The 22,611-nt window shown below is 39.3% G+C and overlaps 1 protein-coding gene across 12 annotated transcripts in view; it reads left to right on the plus strand.

Annotated features, from left to right (window-relative positions):
- The first annotated feature begins 576 nt into the window (after positions 1-576).
- Positions 577-22,611, plus strand: part of cacna1db (calcium channel, voltage-dependent, L type, alpha 1D subunit, b) — a 75,071-nt gene continuing 53,036 nt past the window's right edge. For 10 of the 12 annotated variants that reach the window (XM_068334372.1, XM_068334416.1, XM_068334452.1 and 7 more), the window contains exons 1-3: positions 577-708; positions 2,797-3,265; positions 3,916-4,021. In XM_068334372.1, the coding sequence (XP_068190473.1) occupies positions 675-708; positions 2,797-3,265; positions 3,916-4,021 (609 nt within the window). In that variant the 5' untranslated portion in view covers positions 577-674. Of the gene's footprint in view, positions 709-1,237; positions 1,391-2,796; positions 3,266-3,915; positions 4,022-22,611 lie in introns of those variants that run through there. The other 2 variants (XM_068334381.1, XM_068334462.1) reach the window with 2 other exon arrangements.

Below are 22,611 nucleotides of genomic sequence, written 5' to 3' on the forward strand. Positions count from 1 at the left end.
TAAAAACAAAACATTTTTTTTCTTACAGATCAAAGATAATTTCACAAATTTCCCCACTGTAACAATAAAGGATTATCTTACTTATCTTATTTTTTCTTATCTTATAATTTATCTTCTGAAAATATGTGGATTGTATCCTCATGTTACTTAAATGCCACAGGGCTGCGCTGCAATACTTCATTTTGGGTCCAATCTCTAATGGTGGTCTTAAAATTTCTATGCAATATGGATCACAAGAGCTGCTTACATAATACATATTATTGAATTTGCGTTTCACTCGGAGAACATTTCATGCGCAGATTGAAAGAATACATTTTTGCATTCATGTTAACCAAAGTAACAATGACGATCAGTTCAAACGAATACATTATTGCATTTATTTATAGAAGACTTTAAGCCCATCATATACACATATCGAGAATCAAACATTAATTTCTCTAACAGTTATTTGCTCCAGTCGAGTTGCAGCTGCTGCCCTCACCTGCCACGGGGGCAAGGATTATAATCGGAGGATTACACGATACCGTGAAACTGTTATCCTCCACACAGGCACAGGTAATCCAATCACGGTTAACCCTCCAGCACAGCACCGGGAGCTCACTTCCTCTCCATTCGCTCCGTTGTGAGGGCAGAAAACAGCGCTATGAGGCCCCAAAGAAGAGCCAGGTGACAGAATGCCGTTCATTATTAGGGGGAGACCCCTGAGGGGTAAGTCACAGGATTTGAGCATCTACTGTAGTCTACTGCTTTGGATAAGAGCATGATGTTTATCCTACAATCCAGAATAGCAAAGGAGAGTCAGATCTTGAAATGGTTGATTACAGCGTTATAACGAGTTATTAACGATATGAGACGACCTAAATCTGTCATACAGGTCAGGGAGATTCAGTAGACCTATTTGTTGTTGGCCTAGTAGTTGTTTGAATTAATTTCTTATTATTTGCTAATAATTGTATAAATGCATCTCAGAAGCAACAGAGATACTTGTTGTCATCCAACCAGTTTGATCCAATAAAACACAACAGTTTTATTGGTGACTATTATTTTAATGGTCTCAAAGCTCTACATAAACGGAGGCTGACAGCTCCAACTTGTGTCCGACCGTCACACGCACAGTAATTGTCAGCAGTGGATTGAGTGCTGCTGTCAGCGCGTCCTGTCGCTCCTCCGTGGGTCGGAGAGAGACACCCGGATGTGGAGAAAATGTTTGGCGCTCCTCGCAGGATTTGTGTTGGGAAAAGCTTTTATATATCAGGTCCACGGCTCGGTTGAGGCTCGTTACCGCGTCGATACCGTTTGGATGTTTTTTCCAACGATGTGTTGGATTTAAAACGTTTTTTTTCCCCCAATGTGGATTCGAGTATGCAAGAAGCAGATGAGCAGTCTGAAGGTAAAATCCGTGCGCGGAGCGCAGGAGGAGAGTTAACGCGCCGTGAGAGTGGGCGAGAGCGCTCGTTGGGTTTAGTCTATTATTGTCTTTATTCTACGTGGTAATTTGATTCCAAACCGTAAGGGTTATTCACCAACTTACTCCACAGCTTTATTTTATCATGGGAAGCGGTTGTTTTTTGCACAGTAATTGTCATGACAGCAATCATAAGTTCATTTGGGAAAAATGGATGACTTTGGTTTGGATGTGGTCAAGTGGTCGTTTTGGACCCATGCGACAACTTGCGGAGGATGTGCGTGATTTGTGCGCTGTCCACGGTGTATTTTGAGACGCATAGTTAACTTGTAAAGTAAACCTTCTTTATAAGTTAGACTATAAGAAGCTGTATGCTGCTGGTTTGGTGAAGTCCACAACAGCGTCCACAGTTGTTATTATGCAACAAGCATCACAAATGTGTGAGATAATTTCTAAAAACACGTCAGAATAAACTGTGCTGTGATTTCCACTTGCAGTGATGTTTCGTGGTGGGAACAGGGTCTGATGTCCGGCAGGTTTAATTCAGGCCACAGAAAGCATTTCCTAATCGCGTGGTTTATTCAATCTGTGGAGGCCATAACTCTGCCCCCGATGAAACACTACATGAGTCTATTTAAAATTAACAAGGTAAAATGGAAGCAAAGATGAATGTACAACTATTTATTAGTGGTAATATCTCCAGTATATTGGGTTTAGGAACACTTCTCTGATAAACGATCAATCTTTTTGATGAAACCCCTCATGTGACGCTGCTTTTCCACTGAACCCGAGTGTTTCAAGGGCACTGTGTGTTTTTCACTCGTGGTTTTCATTGATTGTAGTCGCTCTCTCTCTCTCTCTCTCTCTCTCTCTCTCTCTCTCTCTCTCTCTCTCTCTCTCTCTCTCTCTCTCTCTCTCTCTCTCTCTCTCTCTCTCTCTCTCTCTCTCTCTCTCTCTCTCTTCCCCCCCCCCCTCTCTCACTTGTTCTTCTCAGTCCAAAAACTTCCAGTATACTTTCCAGCTGTTTTTAGGTGTAAATACTTGTTCCAGGCTGTCTTTTGATGTGTTGACCCTTTCATCAAGTGGACGGTGTCCTCTGATACTTATACTGATGACAACAGAAGGGTTACAGATGTGTGTATAGATATACATCACTATATATATTTTTTCTCTTTTATTTGGTACTTGCAAAAACAACAGAATGTCAGACAACATTAAACATTGAATTAACTCAGGGAATCTGCAATTGCTATAAAAAGCTAACTAGTTCTCCAAAATGCTGTGAAATCATCAGAAAACACAAAATTTGCAGATGTTTTTTTTTATGCTGACATTCACAGCCTCAGAATGTTACAGGCTTTGTGTCTATGTTCACCCCTCTCTCCCTTCAGGGGCACAGTATGCCAGCAACAGAGGGACCGTTCCCTCCGCTGACTCTGCAACGCTTTGGCCAGAAAGTCAAACTCAACTGCACCAGCTCCATCCACCGGAGCCTCTCCAAGCCCCATCCAGCACTGGCAAACCCGTCGGATCCTCTTTTGGCCTCCTTGGGGCAAACAGTGGCATTCAGGGCCCTGGTACTACTGGTTCTGGAGTCAGCCCAGTCCTCGCTTGGCATGCCGCCATTAGCGCTGCTCGCCAAGCGCAGGTCGATGGGGCAAAGCCTGACATGAGTTCAAGGCCCTCGGTTTGCACCACTGGAGCACCTCCTGTGGGTTCACTGGCACAGAGGAAGAGGCAGCAGTACGCCAAAAGCAAAAAGCAGGGAGGATCTACCAACAGCAGGCCTCCCAGAGCTCTGTTTTGCCTCACCCTCAACAACCCGATCCGCAGGGCCTGCATCAGCCTGGTGGAGTGGAAGTATCCTTTGGTCGAGAGACAGAGGCTTTGGTTGGCTGGATGGATTGCAGGCGCTTCCATGTCTGAGTGGATTATGCATGTTTTGTGAGAATGGATTTCTTAAATAAGCTCATGATTGTGGACATTATCATATAACTTTAAACAAACATGTTATTGTTTAGGGGAAATACTACTCTTTAATGTTAAATAACTGAACTTATTACTTATTCAAGTTACAAACATTACAGTTACACAGAAAAAAGTTAGCTTTTTTCTCTGTTATAACATGCAGTAAATCCTTTTAATTCTTCAAGTTATGAAACCCACATAGCTCAATCAATCAAGGATCAAACTATCCAAGTGAATTAAGAAAAACAACGTCAAACACATTAAGCACTATCTGTATATTTGCATACGGTGTTTAACCTGCCTTATAGGCTTTAAGCCCTCCATATCAAGAAGGACATTCTTATGTCACTTTCATTATCTTTTTAATAACACAATAGTTTCTATCACAGTGAGAACAAGGAACACAATATATATACATTAAATAAAAAACAGACTCATTAACTTGTATGAATATGTAAAACTCTTCCTATAGCTTTAAGATCCCTGTTGTTTTGTTCCACATCTATCCTAGTGATAATATCCTTAACAGTTCCTGTCTTCAGACCATTTGATATCTTTATACTGCTGTCTATTTTTGCCAACTGTGTGGCCTTAGCCATCTACATCCCCTTCCCCGGAGACGACTCCAACTCCACTAACCAAGAGCTGGTGAGTGTCTCTGGAAATCACCAGTAATGGAACAGCCATGTATACTTCAGACCCCTGTTGTACTGAAGGAAGTAAATGACAGCTGTGGTAAAGATCTTTTCTATACGTGGCTCTGTAGATGTTGCTGCTGAATATGCTGCAAAGGTTAAAGGAGTGTTTTTCACACATGCTCTTAGCCTCTCATGTCACTTTTTTTCATCAGTCAGCTTCACATGAAGGCCAGACACATCACCTTTGCATGAGTGCTCATGGCCTGATGTGTGGGTGGCATCTCAAGGCTTTCCTGGTAATATTTGTGTGGATGTGTTTGGTTTTATTTTATTTTATTATTTTGTCGACACACACACAAATAATGATGCACACACAAGCACACACACGGTGGATCATCGTTGTGTGTTTTGCACAAGTATCCCGTGGCTTGAGAGATGCCCTGTAGTGAAAAGAAAAGAACTATTTTGTAGATTTGCAAATTGTGCCTGACTCCAATTTTGTCACAATCTCCTGTTGTTTTATTTGCTGCTGATTGGATGGACTCACTTAGAGATGCATCCTCCTTGTAATTAAATGGTATGAAATGATAGCTCTGACCAAGCTGAAATGTCAGTATTTGGCTACCCTGTGCATGGCTTGCACTAGGAGGTAGTATGACTAAGCCACTGTGGCTCAGTGTAAAAGAACTGCGTAAGCCACAAAAAGCCACATTCTGTGTCCAAGACAGCGGCACCATTTTTTTTAGAAAACTCAATTTTTTAGAAAATGGGGTTGTTTTCCTGCATTCTGCTGCATTCTGAGGGCAAAATCTTCTGTCCAGTTTACCTACAAAAATACACTAAAGTCAACAGTTCAAGCTGAACTATCTTTATTTCTGTCCTACTTTATGCAGGTATGAATGTGAGATTCAACAATTGAAAACTTGCATTCACTATGTGAAGATAGTCATACAAAATATTACTCAATGTTTACTTGTAAGTTTTAATTACACTAGAAGACATTTTGACTTTGACTTAGAAACTTTGACCAATGTTATATTACCTGTGTCTGTATGTGTGTGTGTGTGTGGGGTGGGGGTGGGGTATAGCACTGTACCCCACACTTGGTATTGCATAGTTTTGTCCTAATATTTTTTTCTCAATATTCGATAGTATGATTTTGTGTGTGTGTGTGTGTGTGTGTGTGTGTGTGTGTGTGTGTGTGTGTGGGGTATCCTGCTGTGGAAACCCACCCCCCACCACCACCACCAACACCATTGGTATGCCATAGTTTAGTTGTTTGTTTTTTTAAATTCGATAATATGATTTTTCATTTAAATTTGAAAAGGCATGAAAAATAGCAAGCGAGGTGAATACACATTTACATGCATCACTGGTTATTCCTGCTGGTCATTGGGATCAAAAGTCTAAGACTATACAAAAGTATTGATATTACCTTTCATTTACCTTCTGATCGGTCTGTCACCACTCCACCCCCCTCTCAGCATTCACCATTTGTTGTTCAATTAGAATTTTAACACAAAAAACTAAAATAAAAACTAAAATAAATAAAACACTCTATTCCCATTTTCTTTCGATCGATTGTCGTCGCCTTGTCGTACACCAATTCGTGGGTTTGGCTTGTAGGCTACATAGGCTAAAAACCTTGTAGCCACGCTGGAATTTACTTCGCTTATGGTGTAGTGGCGATCGTCTAGCGCAAGCCCAGCTGTGAATGAGGCTAAACAGTCACCGAACAGTTTGGAAGGTTACTTCATTTCAAATGTTTGAACATTTTAGAAATCCTAGTACAGACAGACAGGCCTGTCTTGCTCAGCTGATGTCATGATGCAGGTTTGAGGAGTCATCATTTCCACTGAGTAATTTCTTCCCAAAATGGAATCAGTTCTCACTATCCCTCATCTACCTCTAATTAAGAGTTCATGTTTAACTCCTTACTTTTTTTTCGACACCGTTGCCTTCAGGTGTCTCTCATTGTCAACGAAAATGAAATAGAAAAATGGATCCACTGCTTTATTTGGATCTACAAAAGTTATTGGATCTGACTTTGGGACAGTGCCCACTCTTTCATAAAGTTACATGGGAATTTCTCAAGTTTACAAAAAAAGCCTAAATCTTTAAGACTCTTGAAATGATCATTTCATGTCTTAATCCAGATCAATTCAAAAACTTGGTTTATTCTTGCTATTCATGCCCTAAACCTTAAACCAAGTTTCATCACAAATCCCTCAAATAGTTTATGTATAATAGACAGAAATGGAGAAAAGGACACATCCCGAATTGTGTGTTTTTCTTTATCACACTAAACTCTAACACCACCCATCAATAGTTTTTATATCATCCTGTTGACAAATAAAAAAAACAAAAAACGAATAGAGAAATCATCACTTAAGGTTTCTGGTTGTAATTTGTTTGTATTTCTACCTCATGCAGTTCAATTCAGGGAACATCTTGTGTTTTTTTGCTGTAGCATTGAACTCTGGGTTTTTTTTTTATGTAGCGCAAGCATGCAGCTTTTTTTTTTTCTGAACCTGCCAAGGGACTTTGTTATTGTGTGTGTTCTTGCGTGTGTGTGAAGTGAAGAAGTGAGAGACAGACAGTGGAATGTTGCATGCTCAGCAGATGGGCATTATTCACTCCACTGAAGTAACAACAACTATAATTTAACAACTACTATAATTTAAAGAAGTTGTCATATTAGCATGAACCATTGAAATTCATTTTCTTATTTGTTTTCCGTTGTCAGATTACATCAGTATACACCTCTGCTGAGTATATTACATTTCTGCATTAGCAATTTTTTAGATTATTATGTCTGAAATTGATCTTAGTAGATAAAATGGAAATAAAAGTACAGTAGATAAAAAGTATATATTTTTACATTTTATCTTTGTATATACATATATAGTATGTATATATATATACAGTATGTATACTGTATATATTTATACTGTATGTAAATATAGATAGATAGATAGATAGATAGATAGATAGATAGATAGATAGATAGATAGATAGATAGATAGATATATAGATAGATAGATAGATAGATAGATAGATAGATAGATAGATAGATAGATAGATAGATAGATAGATAGATAGATAGATACCATTCCTTCATCTCTTCACCCATCCACCCGTCTTGCCACTGAATCCCACAATCATTTACTTATGATAAATCCACTGTCCATGGTAATCCCTCTACCTCCTCTCTCTCTCACACACACATATCTTGATGGTTACACACATTTGATTATGGGTTCTACATTTAATCGATCGATCGATCAATCAATCAATCAATCAATCAATCAATCAATCAATCTTTCTATCTGTCTGTCTTTCTGTCTGTCTGTCTGTCTGTCTGTCTGTCTGTCTGTCTGTCTGTCTGTCTGTCATAGTTAAAAATAGATTCTTGCTGAAACCAATGTATCATTCAAAACTGATCATATTAATTTGCAGAAATAATTTTATTATTATAATAGAAGTCAGGGGCGGTTGTGGGGTCAGACCTTTGGGGGGCTTGTTTCTCTTCATTTTTGTCTTCCCTTTTCTCTCCTCTGTCAGTTCCTCTCTTCTCAGTTTGACCCCCCCTCCCCCCGTCTTCCTGTGAATGATTATTATTATATTAAGCAGGATTACGATTTAGGAGATTTATGATGGCCTCTTTGACCGTTGGCTGACTAACATACACAGCTCATGAGCTCATAATCCACAGGCAACCTTTATGAATCTGCCTATATGAGTGTAGGAGTAAGGGACCGCGGGTGAATGTGTATGTGATGAGTGAATGGCTAAGACGTAGGTATGTACTGAAAAGGATATGATCAGGCTATAAAATGTATACGTGATTGAGATGATTACATGATTTATTGCATATAATCACCATTCATGACTTAGTTATGATAAAAAAAACAGATGTCTGTGTTGAATAAAGTCAAATAGACTTGTTGGAAAAGCTTGAAGATGCATCAGTGGAGCGAACGTCTCTCAACAGAGGAGGAAGCCTTTGCCATCATCTGTCTTCCACATACAACGCAGTCTTGGGTTTGGATCTGAGACAAAATATCTTCAAGCATTTCCTTCAAATCCAGTTGACTTTATTGAACACAGAACTCCACCATGAATTGATTGACTGAGAATATCCAGTTTTTAAAAATAAAACAAAACAAGGACAATCAAACTCCTGCTTCATTAAAAATGATTTCCCATTTGAAAAGTGGGGCCTTTCTGTGCAGTTTGTATGTCCTCCTAGTGTCTGCCTGGGTTCTCTAGGGGTTCTCTGGCTTCCTCCCACCTCCAAAACAAACTCAGGTGAACTGGTCACTCCAAATCAACTGTAGGTGTGAGTGTGCCGCCATTGTGCCACCCAGTAAATGTGACTGGTTGTTTACAAACCGAGGCTTCATTTTTGTTTAAACTGCATGTGGGTGAGTCTTCCCATGAAGAGGGTGAGTCACAGATCAGAGGGTGAATAAACACATGGTGGAATATAGGATTTGAAAGCATGGTAACAGTCACACCATTTTACGATTAAGACCACAAGTAGATTCTGCAACAAGGGCGTCTGACTGACCCTGAGCTTAGTCATGACATCCAGCAGGCACACAACAAAAAACATGAAGACTTCACCTTCACGTAAAACACAGAATCCAATTCAATCAGCCTGACTTCATAGGAAACTATCCATGATATGTCTCCCAGGTTTAGCACATGTGAATCTGTTGTTTTAGGGCACCTGACTTCACATCATTGTACTTTTTCAAATTCATGTGTTATCATCTTGGAAGTGATTTCATCAACAATCAATAAACGTGAAGAACAGGCAATAATATATCTGATATTTTAAAGGGATTCTTTTGTCTCTCATTCGTCATTCAAAAGACGTTTGAGCTGGTTGTGTAACAGCAATCAGAGAACCTGCACAGTGAAGTGGGCATCTTAAAACAAACTAGCTGTGCAGGAGCACATCATACATGTGCGTTATAATCATTAAGAATGTGCATTTGTTCACCTCCGTGCTGAAGTGTGTGAGTCTGAGAACAGAACGTCAAATTGCGTCGGTTGTGTCGTAGTCAGGGATTAAAGGTTTAGGGAGTAGGGGAAATGAGAGTCATGCTAAGCACAACACTGCTCTATCGCGCGTGTGTGTGGGTGTGTGTGTGTGTGTGTGTGTGAGAGGGTGATGAGTGAACGGCAGACACACAGCATAAAGGGTGTCCTTTATGCTGTGTGTCATCATAATACATTTTACACAGAAAACATTGCACCAGTTATTTTCTGGGATTATTTTTGCCATAATGTGATTTATCTTTAAATATGGTTGAATGCCGCCACACGAGTGTTGGGTTGCAGTAGATTTCCTCGTCTGTCCTGATTCTTATGTGTTGTGAAGACTTTTCTGGTTCCAGAAGAGATGTAATTATAACTGAATATGCATTTTTTTTTTCAAAATGGTGGCTTTCAAGTTGCTGAATTTTATTAAGTTAGGTGCTTGATCAAATCTTAAACAAAATATTTGATCTGGATCCAGATCTTCTATTACTTGATTGTGGGTCCTGATCCTAAAGCTAGGTTGGGATTCAAATCCTTGCCTTTCTAGACAGAACTATCCAAATCCCAAACATTCTAGCATTCTGCCAAGCTTCTTTATGAAATGAGAAATATAACAAGGTGGTGTCATGTGCCTGTATGTACAGACAGGACAGACTGTGGAAATTACACACAAATTACTTTCAACTGTGTGAAATTATCTGTAATCGCTGGCAGTATTATAAAATTAATAAAAAATGATAAGATGGATTTAATACATTGAAATCTATTAAAACAAAAAACAACAAGCATGCAAGTCTTACAAGGGGTTGGTTATGCTGTCATGTTTTACAGACTAAAGCTGACTGACATGATCTAAAACAATCACTTAAAGTCGAATACCAGTAAAACCAATGAGTCTCTGGTGACTGGAGGACATGAGCTGCTGGGGTCTGTGAAGGAGGCATACCAAGGCTCTGGGGAGTTAATTATTAAATAATAAAATGCTTTGGTTTAATATAGTTTAACATCCCCAATCATTTTTGAAAAAGAAATAACTGAAGAATAAACAATTCTGTTGTTGTCTGCTGTTGATTCTGCCCCACCTGCCTGCTGTCATCTCGTGTCCTTCCCTCTTCATGCTCTTCATCCCTTCCTGACTCTGTGTTGCTGTTTCAGCCACACAGTAGCAGAAGCTGAAGCCTGGAGATACAAATGAAAGTTACAGCTTCATCATACTTATCAACATGGTCACATTTTTATGATATTTCTAGGTCACTTATTTTGGTTAATCTTTTTCTGGATTTGTGGCACAAACATTTTAAATTTTTCATGTGGAGAGACAGAGAGAGAGGAGGGAGGGAATGACATTGTGGCAGACAAAACTTTATTGGACTATAACTCTGACTGACTTTAAGAAACTATGAACTCTAAAACAGGGATGCTTTAAACACAGCTCCATCTAGTGTGTCCTTTGTATGAAATCTTGCAAATGCTGTGAATTTACCAGTTTGGGATCATTAACGTATATTTAATCTCATCTAAAATGTTCTTTGGAGGAACAGTAACAGGAATGGGACAAAATTATCCATGGATGAACTTATACATATACATACAATGACAAACTAAAAATATTTAAATGCAATGCTTCATTTTAAGGCATCTAAAGTGAGAGAAAGAATCATTGAGAGATCGGCTGATGGTATTGATTATAACGGGCAGCGTGTGCCGGGGTGTTGACCTGACAAGTTGTCAGCCTTCAGGGCAATATTTCAGCACAAACATACAAACACACTACATATGCATGCTGACACAAAAACTGCATGTCCAGTTGCGCTCTATCTGTACACCTGTGAAAAAGTACATGTTAATGTGCATGTATACATAATGTGTGTGTAGATGGGAGAATGGGTGGATGACCACCTTTAATGCAGTGTGCAGCATAATGAAGTGAAGTGAAGCCTCACAGTAACAGTACAACTTAAATGCAGAGGAATGTAAATGCTGTAATAGATTAGGATTGATTAATCAGGCCTCGGGCAGCTCCAGTGACCTGCTCAGCTCCATTCTCCTCAGAGCCCCTATATGAAGTCAGATCGTTGCTTCAACGGAAACGCATAAAGCAGCTAAATAGTCACATATTAAGCTGCATTACATGACCATGAGTCCAGAGATGGAAGCATGAACGGCAGTGCCTGGAGTTTCTGTTCATCTCCTTCACTGCCATCTGTCCTCACAGAGCTCAGCTGAAAAGAAACCAAGGCCTTGTTTGGACATGTTTGAATGAGATGTTGCCCTAATTGCCACTGTGGGACAATTAGATTGTTGTCATTACAGGAATACTAACTAGTTTATTTGTAGTTATTTTTAAAGGGAGGTCAAATGGAGGAAAACACACAAAATCACAAGTGCCAGTGAATGACATAGGACAGCATGGATATGGATATTAACCTGTAACACCAGTGACCCGTTGAGAGAGATTCTCTGACGATTGTGGTAACAGTGCTTGGCAGAAAAATCAAGTACTAGAGTTGTTTGACAACAGACACACAAAACAATGAACTGTCCATAATAGACGTATATTTATAAAGATGTAGAGCCAGTGTCTCAGGCGGTGCTTGATGGTAAACCATGTTCATTTTTAAGTTGGCTTTGCACCAAGATGTACCAACCCAGCAAGCACTCATCATGAATGAGATATCTTTCACGCTTGAGTCACCTTTCACCTTGTTTCTGAGTATTTCTGAAGTTATAAGCTAAAATTTGTGTTTGTATTTGCATGAATTTTACAGTGTATTTGCTGTCTATCTTTAACACCTGATATGGAGGAGAGGAACAACACACACACACACACACACACACACACACACACACACACACACACACACACACACACACACACACACACACACACACACACACACACACACACACACACACACACACACACACACACACACACACACATACACACACTGACAAGTCTAGGCATGGTGTTATGCAAGTGTTATATTTTTTAAATCACGCCCAGGGGCTTTACCGGCTTCAGGCTCAGGATAGAGAGGTTTCCAGATGTCAGATTGGCAGATTGGCTGCTGAGCACCCAAATGTCCGGACACACACACACACACACACACACACACACACACACACACACACACACACACACACACACACACAAACACACACACACACACACACACACACACACACACACACACACACACACACACACACTCAAGCAGACTTTCACATTTAATGCTGAAATTGTAAATTTCATCTGGAGGCCAATCCAGGATTCAACATTGTGATGCAGAAGTGTGGTACCTGATGTACTAATAAGAGTGCGTCAAGAAGTTCATATTTATCTGATTTATTATTTAATATTACTCTAAATTTTTCAATGTGTTACGCATACATGCATTTAAAGAGTTTGCATTCATGCACATCTCCTCAGCCTGTATTTGCGGGGGGCGGGGCTTATGCTCACGAAGCCTGTTTCTGGACCTAAGCGTACAACGACAACAACAGCATTTAAAACCAACAACAACAGCAGCAGCAACAACAACAACAACAACAACAACAACAACAACAACAACAACAACAACAACAACAACAACAACAACAACAACAACAACAACAACAACAACAACAACAACAACAACAACAACAATATTTTCAGTATTAATAGATAAATATGTATTTCATTCCCAGACTGTCATTTTTTATTAAAGCTTTGAAAACTACAGCTGTGACACTCAGTATCAATGTAAAAAACAACCTAAAACAACTCATTCTAATTATAAATTAAGTAGTATTAATTAATTTTTAAAAAAATTACACACACTTTTATATTTTTATTCTTACCACAATCAACAACACAAAGTGTTGACATGTTGATTGTTGCTGCTGTTAGCTGTCAAAACGTGTTTTGTGAGTTGAAGCTTCTGTCATTGGTCTCACTGTTCAACACTATAAAAGTGATTATAATCGCTTTTTATGTATGTGTGTATGTATTTTAATGAGCCACATCTTCATATTCATTGTGTTTCTCCTTTATCTCATTTTACATACAGACCTGCCTGCTGCCATGACAGCTGTGACCATGGAGATTTGTGTATTATTTGAGGAGAAGGCTCTCAACAGGAGAGAGTAAGGATGGAGACGAGATGAGAGGCAGACTGTGAGGAGAAACAGAAGACTAGGAATTTGAGCTAGGAGGACAAGAGATTAATATTTTTGATGAGGGCCTCTAGAGAGAGGGGCAAGGAGGATGGGGCAATAATAAATGATGAGGAGAGAAATATAATTCAAGGAAGACTAATTCAAAGAAGTAAATCATAATGAAGTGTTTCTTTCTTGGTGTTTTGTTTGAATCTGCTTGCTGAGACCCGCTGTTTATCTGGTATTAACATATTTAAAGCCATTCAACTGATCATTGAATTAATGTGTCGATCAGCATTGTTGTTATTGACAATTTAAATTGCAGGATAGCTTTCCGTGGTCATCTAAGACAAATGCTGCGGTTTTTAACCACATCCGCTGTTTTGGTTTCTGGATGCTGACTAGGAATAAACCCATTTTAAAAAAAAGGCTTCACTGACAAGAACAAAGAGAACTCCTTGAATTCAGCTGTAACACCATCCATAAACACTGTTTGGTGGTGCCACTGAACTTGAGGATAAAAATGAACATGGAAAAAAACACAGTTGTGGTGTTTGTGGCATTCCTTTTTTTTTTTTCTTTTAATCCCCACGAAGGCTGTCATGTTTTGGCTAGCATTTGTTGTTTTCTTTTGTCAATTTCTTAGCAAGATAACTCAAAAGGTTCTATGCACCAAATCACAATTCTTTAGCTTTTGATGGTGATCAGAACGATAGCTGAAACTGATTACATCCCGTGTTCGTTCGTCCGTACGTCCACCAAATATCTTCACAACCGTTCCAGATAGAAAGATGAAACAAAAATCACATTACTTGAGCGGCAAAGGGGATGAAAATGAGATGATGACCTTGACCTTAAGAAAACTGGGTGAGGGTAAAATGTCAACTTTTGTACTCATCGAGGATTTTTGGTAGGCAGTCACATGATACTGTATGCGCATCCTATTGGCTGACGGCACCCGGAAGTGCATTCAGTTCTGTGAGTCTGGAACGTAAAAGTGCGTAAGTGAGTAAGACACAAAAGTGCTTTAAACAGTTGATCCCAAACAGAGTGTGGGAAAAGGTAATACAGATAGAAGGTGGTTTAATATTAGTGTGAGTAGGGTTCATAAATGTTTAAATTACCGTAAATAATAACATAAATAGTGTGACGCTCTGCTGCGGAATTTGTTAATTGCGTGTGGCTCCTGGAATGCATTAACCGCGAGGAACGACGGCCCACTGTATATCTTTTTAGGTACACATCTCTGAAACCTGATGAGATATAATCACAAAACAAAAAGCAACATTTTCAGGAAGCCAGAGGCACAAAAATGTGTAGGTCAGGGTAAAATGTTGAATTCAAGGGTGTTGCAGGATTTTGCAGTCTCTGACTGCCTTGTTTGGTTTGGTGTCTCGTGTCTTCAAGTGTTGCTGATCTAGAACCTAAAGGAAGCTACCATCAGTAAAATGTTGTGTTTTTCTTGAATAAATGTCAAACTAACTACAATACTAATGTGATTCCAAACTAAAAATAAGAGAGTGGTAGGAAACACTGCCAGCTCTATAGAGTTAACTGACCAACCAGTCATATACCAACAAGCATTCTGGCAATTCAGAGTTCATTTACATGGCATATTTTTGGACTGCGTAAAATGTATTGTTATGATTAATAATTGTCAAATATTCAGTCACAGTTTACAAAGTTGCTACCTATAGTAAAGAGAGTAGTTTACATTTTCATATTTTAAGTCAAATTAAAGAAATGGAAACACTGGAGAGAACTGGAGTGATATCAGCACTACGGATGTCAAATTTTAACAACTCCCTTCTGATTTCAAGCTTGAAAATGAGGGACCATCATATTTTTGGTGATCAAGTTGTTTGAACTTAATTTCTGAATATTTGCATTTAGATTTTATATTGTTCCCATAGGAGAAAAAGAATGTTTTCTGCTGTTTGGTCGTACAGAAGTCTTCTGTCAACCTGGAAAGATCAAGTGATCAGTGAAGCTGACATGTTTTGATTATGTTGTTGCTGGATTAAATTTAAGCTATGGACATCGGTGAACGTCTCAGACTGAGCTCCTCTTCATTAATGGGAGGTCAGACAAGACTTGCCAGTTTAATTGGAAAGTAGACATTACAGTTTTCTTCTCAGCTTTTGTATTCCCGGCTATCTTTCAAACATAATATTACTGGACATTCCTCTGCATCTGGGCATGAGAGAGATGTGGAGAGAGAATCACTGGATCAGACAGAGAGAAAGTGAACGAGGAAGCAGGCAGGAATAGAAAAGCCAAAAGAGGGAGACATGAGGGAAGCGGACATGCTGTACAAGAGAGGCGGGAGGCTGACAATAGGAATCATATCTTATAGCTTCTCCTCCTGTGTGCTCTCTGATAAAGGAGGGTTATTGACAGTCTTCCTTCTTTGGCTGCTCCCTCTCCTGTGAGAATTTAACAAAAGGCATCGGGATGAGGCATCAATCTCACCACATCTTTGAAAACGTTTTGATTGGGTGAAATTGTAGGACCAGAGACTTTTTCATTGTCAATTCTCCGATGATTCTGTCATTCTTGGTTTCTGGATCCTATCCTAAGTTACATGTCAGCTGTCAAATGACGTGATGTCAACACGTAAGGGGCATGATAATCCTGCCTAGCTTTGTGCACTTGGTTTTCAGAGAACATGGACTCAGATGAGTGTTACATAGCTATAACAACACATGCAGTAGATTCAAACAAACCACATTAGTCTCTAAATGAGAATAATATCTGTTCTCATGTTGCTCGGCCTGTGGTTGTGTTCGGAAGCGATGAGCAGCACATCCTCCACCACTGGCCCTTATTTATCTTATTAAGGCGAAGTGAACACAGGCTAATAGGAGTTGATTGGTCGTGTTTCTGCCTAATTCACCTACATGTGGCCATTCACAAACACATGGTTGTTGTTTTTTTACAAAGAGATGATAAGATGATGTTTCTCAAAGTCATAACCGTTCCCTAACGGCGTTGAGGTTAAGACAGATCCCATCTAGCAAATATAAAACTTGAAAGTGAGTGTAACCCTCAATCAACCATCACAGTCGCAGAGATGTTATGTTAGATTTAAAGACACAACTTATGCTCATTGCAGCAAACCACAAATGGGCTGCCCGCCACTACCTCTAATCATCTGCATGCTTACAGGCTGTGTGTGTGTGTGTGTGTGTGTGTGTGAGTGTTTGTGTGTGTGTATATATACGTATATATACGTATATATACAGTATATATACAGTATGTATATATACAGTATGTATATATACAGTATGTATATATACAGTATATATGTGTGTGTGTGTGTGTGTGTGTGTGTATATATATATATATATATATATATATATATATATATATATATATATATATATATATATATATATATAAATACATGCATATATAAATGTGTGATAAACAATAACACTACAGCATACAAATAAAGCTGATTTCTTTCTTCTTCTTCCTATTGGGTTATTATATTTAGTTTCAAGGGAAAAACCACATTTCCTGTTTCATTTTTATCATCGGTATGAGTTATGACATTTTTCTCTTTGTTATATGTTCTCTGTGTTTTTTAAAAATTTGCACCAAATACTATCAGTGTTATTGAATTTTTTTGCAGTTGACAAAGAGAAATATATTTGTATATATTTTCAGTAATTTCCCCAAAATGAGTATCATCAAGAGGTTTGTGTTTTTCTACCTTGCTCACTAGATGTAATGAGATTACTCTGCTTAATGTAATAATCTAATATCCAGTCAGTGTAAGTCATAACTGGATAATCTTTTCAAGATGATCAGCATCTCCCTGAAATATTAGTGTGATCTGTAAAATAATGTAATTTAACCCGTTTTTACCTCGTGTCATTTTAGTACGTTGTCGATTCATCTCTCAACCCAACATAACATTTAGTGTCACATTTGTTTCACATCTTTGCATTGGCCTACACATTTATACAAATATTGAGTACAAATTAAAGTACAGATTTACATAGAACAATCTTGCTGAAAAGGCTGTATTGAGATCAAAGTTCAGAGTTCATCACTACCCTGATCCCTCAGGGAATTGTGGGATTGTCCATGATTGTCTTTAGTTTGGAAATGATTCTCCCTGCTGCCACCTGCTGAACTCTGTCCAGTTTATTTCCTCTGTTGGGGCGACCTTCCTAAGCAGTTTGTTAATCCTGTTCTGTGGGCATGTGTGGTCTAGTCCAGTTTAATGCCCAGTTCTACCCCCAGGTTTCTCCCCCCCAGGTGACAGGGGCCAGCTTGAACCTCTCCCTTCTAAAATCCACAACCATCTCCGTAGACTTTGTGATATTCAGCTGCAGATTAGATTAGATTCAACTTTATTGTCATTCCATATATCACAGGTACAAAGCAACGAAATGCAGATTTTGTTTGTGGTTGCACCAGTCCACAATTCTCCAGCAGTGGAGGATGTGGGGTTTCTCTTTCTTTTCTTTTTTTCGGGGGTGTGGGGGGTGGGGGGGGTGGGGGGTGGGGGGGTTGTCAAGAACCAGGCAGGATGTTTTCCACAGAGTGGGAATCCTCTTTAGTTCAACTCAGGTTGAACAGATGTTTAAAAATGTCAGTTGTCTGATTGAAGTCATGGCTTCCCTCGAGTTGTGGTCCTCTGTTCTGCTCCAGGCCTGTGATCGTGTCCAAACCAGACTTTTGTGACCACTTTTGCTGGATATGCTGCTCCAGTTTATCCTTGTGGCTTGTTTCCCCTCCCTAATCCTCGTCCTCAACTCCCTCTGTGGAGACGTGGCCTTTTCTCTGTCACCATCCCTGAAGGCCTTCTTCTTCTGGTTTGGCAAACACTATTTTGAAGGTAAGCGCTGAATGACTCTGCATTCCAGTTTCCTTGGACTAGTACTTCACAGTTCTGAGGTCCACAGGCAGTCTCTTAACAGTTCGCTGTATGTGGGACAAAAGCAGACCAGGTTGTAATCAGAGTCACTGATTGGGGGAAGCACAGAAAATTCATGTGCATTTCCTAAATTTCCATATGAAAGGTTCAGAGTCTTATTTCCCTCTGCTGAGCAGCTCACATAGTGAAGGAAAGTGGGCAAGGTGTTGAAGTCTCGTGAGACCATTATGAGAGTCTCTGAGTGTTTAGCCTGTTGCCTAGCGATCGTAGCCTGTATGATATCACACGCTGCATTGGCATCAGCTGCCATTGGAACGTCAACATCAATGGCGCCCATCGTGGTGAATTCTCTCAGGATATAAACAGGTTTTATTGAGATGGCCAAAAGTTGTATTAGGGTCATATCTGCTCCTTACTGTGACATGACAAGGGTTGAACCAGTGGTTGTTGAACAGCAGATGTACGCCCCCTTCTCTCAGTTTATCCCTGTCCGCACATACCGTCAGGAAGCCGCTGATGCCGGTTGGGAATGCAGCCCTTGAGCCATAACGGAATTATACTGTTGTCCAAACAGCATCTTGGTTTGATCTCCATTCATGACAAAAGCTCACCAATAAAGATTCATACAAGTTTCATAGGGAAATTTGCATGTCTCTTTTACTTTTAAATTTTACTTACAAACAACTGGAGGAAAATCAAAAACAAAGACATAACAAAAATGCACACAGAAAGACACACATACACACACACAAACAAACAAACACACACACGCACGCACACACACACACACACACACACACACATACAGACACAGAGCATTGAGCTTTATGTCAGCTTGTGTTATCATCAGTTATGGCAGGGAGTTTGTGTGTGGGGCAGCTTTAGGTAGGTCAGGCATGATGGCGGCACACACATGGGTGCATGTGCACACACACACACACACACACACACACACACACACAAAACATGTAATGTATTGGTCTACACAGTGACGAGTTTAATGTGGAACATAGTGGAACATAGTCGTCTGAAAAAAAAAGCATATCCATCACTGTACTGAAACCATTCTGCCTTTTGATGACATTGTTTTACATGTTTACACATGTGTACACGTCCATGCTTGTGAGTCCATACTGATGTCACTATGACTATTACAATAACATGGATAATGTCAACACAAGAATGGAAACACAGATGCTGTCCTTACCATACTGTTTTTTTCTATATTATTTTTGCCTTCAATGTAACGATAATATATATGCAATGTCCTGTTATGCAGGTTCAGGACTTCAGATGACTATACATCACTCTTATGTCTTTAGGTTAATAATACGTTTTTTAGTGGTTCCTCCATAATTGTGTGTGTAGTGTGCTTTATTTTTGTATATTTTGCTATGGAGGACTAATGAAACAATTTTGGATTCAGCTAATGGCTAAATTATACCTGTTATCATTTGTTTTCATTTTTTAAACAGTCTACTTTATTAAATTAGGTGTCAATTTTATTCATGATTGGTGTTTGTTTTTTAATTGGCCCCTTTTTCCACACTCAGCCTTTAACACAAAATGATAATAGTAATAGAAAAATGCTTTAAAACCAGTAGAAAATTTCAAACTGTTGACAGTCGGTCCTGAATATGCATAAGTAAGCTTGTATTAGAATACATTTGATTCATTCAGACTGTACTATGCTGCATGTCACACACACATACACACACACACACACACACACACACACACACACACACACACACACACACACACACACACACACACACACACACACACACACACACACACGCACACACACACACACAGCAGATTACTCTGTGGAGGGTTATCCTGGCACGGCATGACAACACTTTCCAAGCCCAGTTTTCATTGGGCTTGTATACTGTAGGCACCAATGAATTTGGGAACAGTGCTGTGACTAGTCTCTTCCCTGAAATCCATAATTGATAAAATATTTTTATAACATTTTGTAAAAATAGGAGATGTTTGTGGTTATTTATGATAACCAAAATGAAAAGCTTAACAACTATGCGTTACAACCCAAATCTCTTCATATTTACAGCACTATTTTTAAACATGAACTTGATTGAAAATATTTTCCATGGTCCATGTGTGTCTGAAAACATCATCTAGGTCATTTTGTTCTTTCTCTGTGCAGAGACTGAGAGCTCTCTTGGCTGTAGAATTTTAAATGTCTTGTCCAGCTCCCAAAATGGGGATTTTAGGAGATTACAGGATGCACCGCTCCTCCTTAAATCAATTAAACTGCTTCATTTAGTCTGTGTTGTGTGTTTATGTAATTGGGTGGCTGGTTGGGCAACAACACAGGAAGGGTAAGAGTGAAGGGAAGGAGGACAAATGCACATAATCCTGACACCTTCACTAAATTAGCTAGCTTTAATTAAAATTATAGTTGAAAATCATGGATTTAGTGATCATTGCAGCATCTTTTTATTGTATGTTGAACTGGGGTTGGCTGAGCATTACTCAAAAACTATAAGACCTTATCAGGCCAGGTTAACACATCCCTAAATGTGTTTATGCCTTCAGGGCTTATAAAAATAACACAAACATATGAACAATTTAATTTAGCTGTTGAGATTAAGAACTTTGTGTTTGTGTACTTTATGTTATATAGTATGTTGAAAAAAAGAATGGATCGAAGCTGTATATTTAAATTCAAAAGTAAAACACACTCCACATTCACTTCTTATGTACTGTCCAATGTTTTCTGGATGCATAGGCCAGATAAAATATCATAAAAGTTCAAATATACAGTACAGTATTCCACTAGACGCTTCTTCAATAATCTGCAATTGTTTTTAGAGAAGCACATTAGTAAAAACACATTTAAATGAGGTCATTTGCTGTACTGGAGGCAACAGTTGTGAGTATCCGAACTTCAACTCTCATTCTCTGCCCACATGTGAAACAAGCCTGATTTCCATGGCAACGTTATCCCTATCATAGCTGTACTATAAGCACAGAGGGGGATTAACACAACGGACTAGCACAGTTGTCCTCACGAGGCTACTACACAACTTTAGTGGATTCATTGATCTTTGTGGGAAATTAAACAGCTCTAACTCTTAACAGTAGGAGCACATTCCCACATCCCCTGGCTTTAAGAACTGGATGTCTTCTGGAGAAAAGGGTGGACGGGGTTTGGGGTAACTCTTCTTGTTCCTCCACCTCCTTATAAGCACTCAACTCACCTCTAAGTCTGACACAGAAATGGCTTTAAGCCTGTAGCTCACTTACTGTTGTCTCATTGTCACCATGGAGATGGGAGTTAAGGATGTATTTTTCTGTACATAAAATCTCACTGTGTGGACTGTTAGAAGCTTCTAAACCTAAACCTAAATGTCTCCCATGTTTAATTGAGAACTGAAACATTATTTATTTGAAAATGTGATTAAAATCAGGGCGGCACAGTGGCGCCATAGTGCTGTTGCCTCACAGCAAGATGGTTCTGGGTTTGAGTCCCATTCTGTGCAGAGATGGAATGATCTCCCCGTATCTGCACGGCTTCTCTCCGGGTACTCATAAACATACACTTCAGGTGAATTGGTTCCAAAGTTTCCGTGTGGATGTGCCTGAGTGGTTGTTTGTCTTTCATGTGGCTCTGCGGTGCACCGGCGTCACGCCCAGAGTGTCCCCCGCCTCTCGACCATGAATTGGTTGGACAGGCTCAAGCAACCCACACATTACCTTCAAAAAAGAAGTGGTTAAGAGGATGATTGAAATAATTGAACCATTTAAATTATCTTATTTATTCATTTTTATTTACCTGTTAAGACAAGCATTTGTCTATATTTATATTAAAAGAGTTGAAATGTGCCGTGTTTGTGCAGCAAAAGCTAAAGTAAACTCAGGATGAGCTACCCACAGATTACAGTTTAATCCTTACCCCATAATCCACCCCTTTCACTGGAAGCTTTTAATGTGAAGCAGCTGCAGAGAGTTTAGTTCTCAAGATTTCACATGCAGACCCACCTGCTTAGATTTTGTTTGAATTTTTAATTTTATGTTTTATCAGGTGGCTGAGGACTGTTTTGTGTTACATTTGAGAAAACCCAAGGAAAACTGTTTAGGACAGGGTCCGCTGATGGCAAGGTCAAAGATTCTGGATTCAGAAATTTTGAATGACTCTTCATAATGAAGAGTCTTAATTAAGTAGTCCTGTTCTGCTTTTTTATGATGATAATTATCGTTACACTTTTTCTTTCTCAGTTGATTTTGGGCATCTGACAAGTGTGTCAGTCCGCTTCATGTATGTTAATTCTGTATATAAGAACATGTGCTGTTTTTTCCCATTGTTCTGCAATTACACACACACACACACACACACACACACACACACACACACACACACACACACACACACACACACACACACACACACACACACACACACACACACACACACACACACACACACACACACACACACTCAGCAGTGAAGCAGACATTTCAGAGATATGCAAACAGCAGGAGGATGAAAC

The sequence above is a fragment of the Antennarius striatus genome, chromosome 2, assembly GCF_040054535.1.
Source record: "Antennarius striatus isolate MH-2024 chromosome 2, ASM4005453v1, whole genome shotgun sequence".
Taxonomy (NCBI): domain Eukaryota; kingdom Metazoa; phylum Chordata; class Actinopteri; order Lophiiformes; family Antennariidae; genus Antennarius; species Antennarius striatus.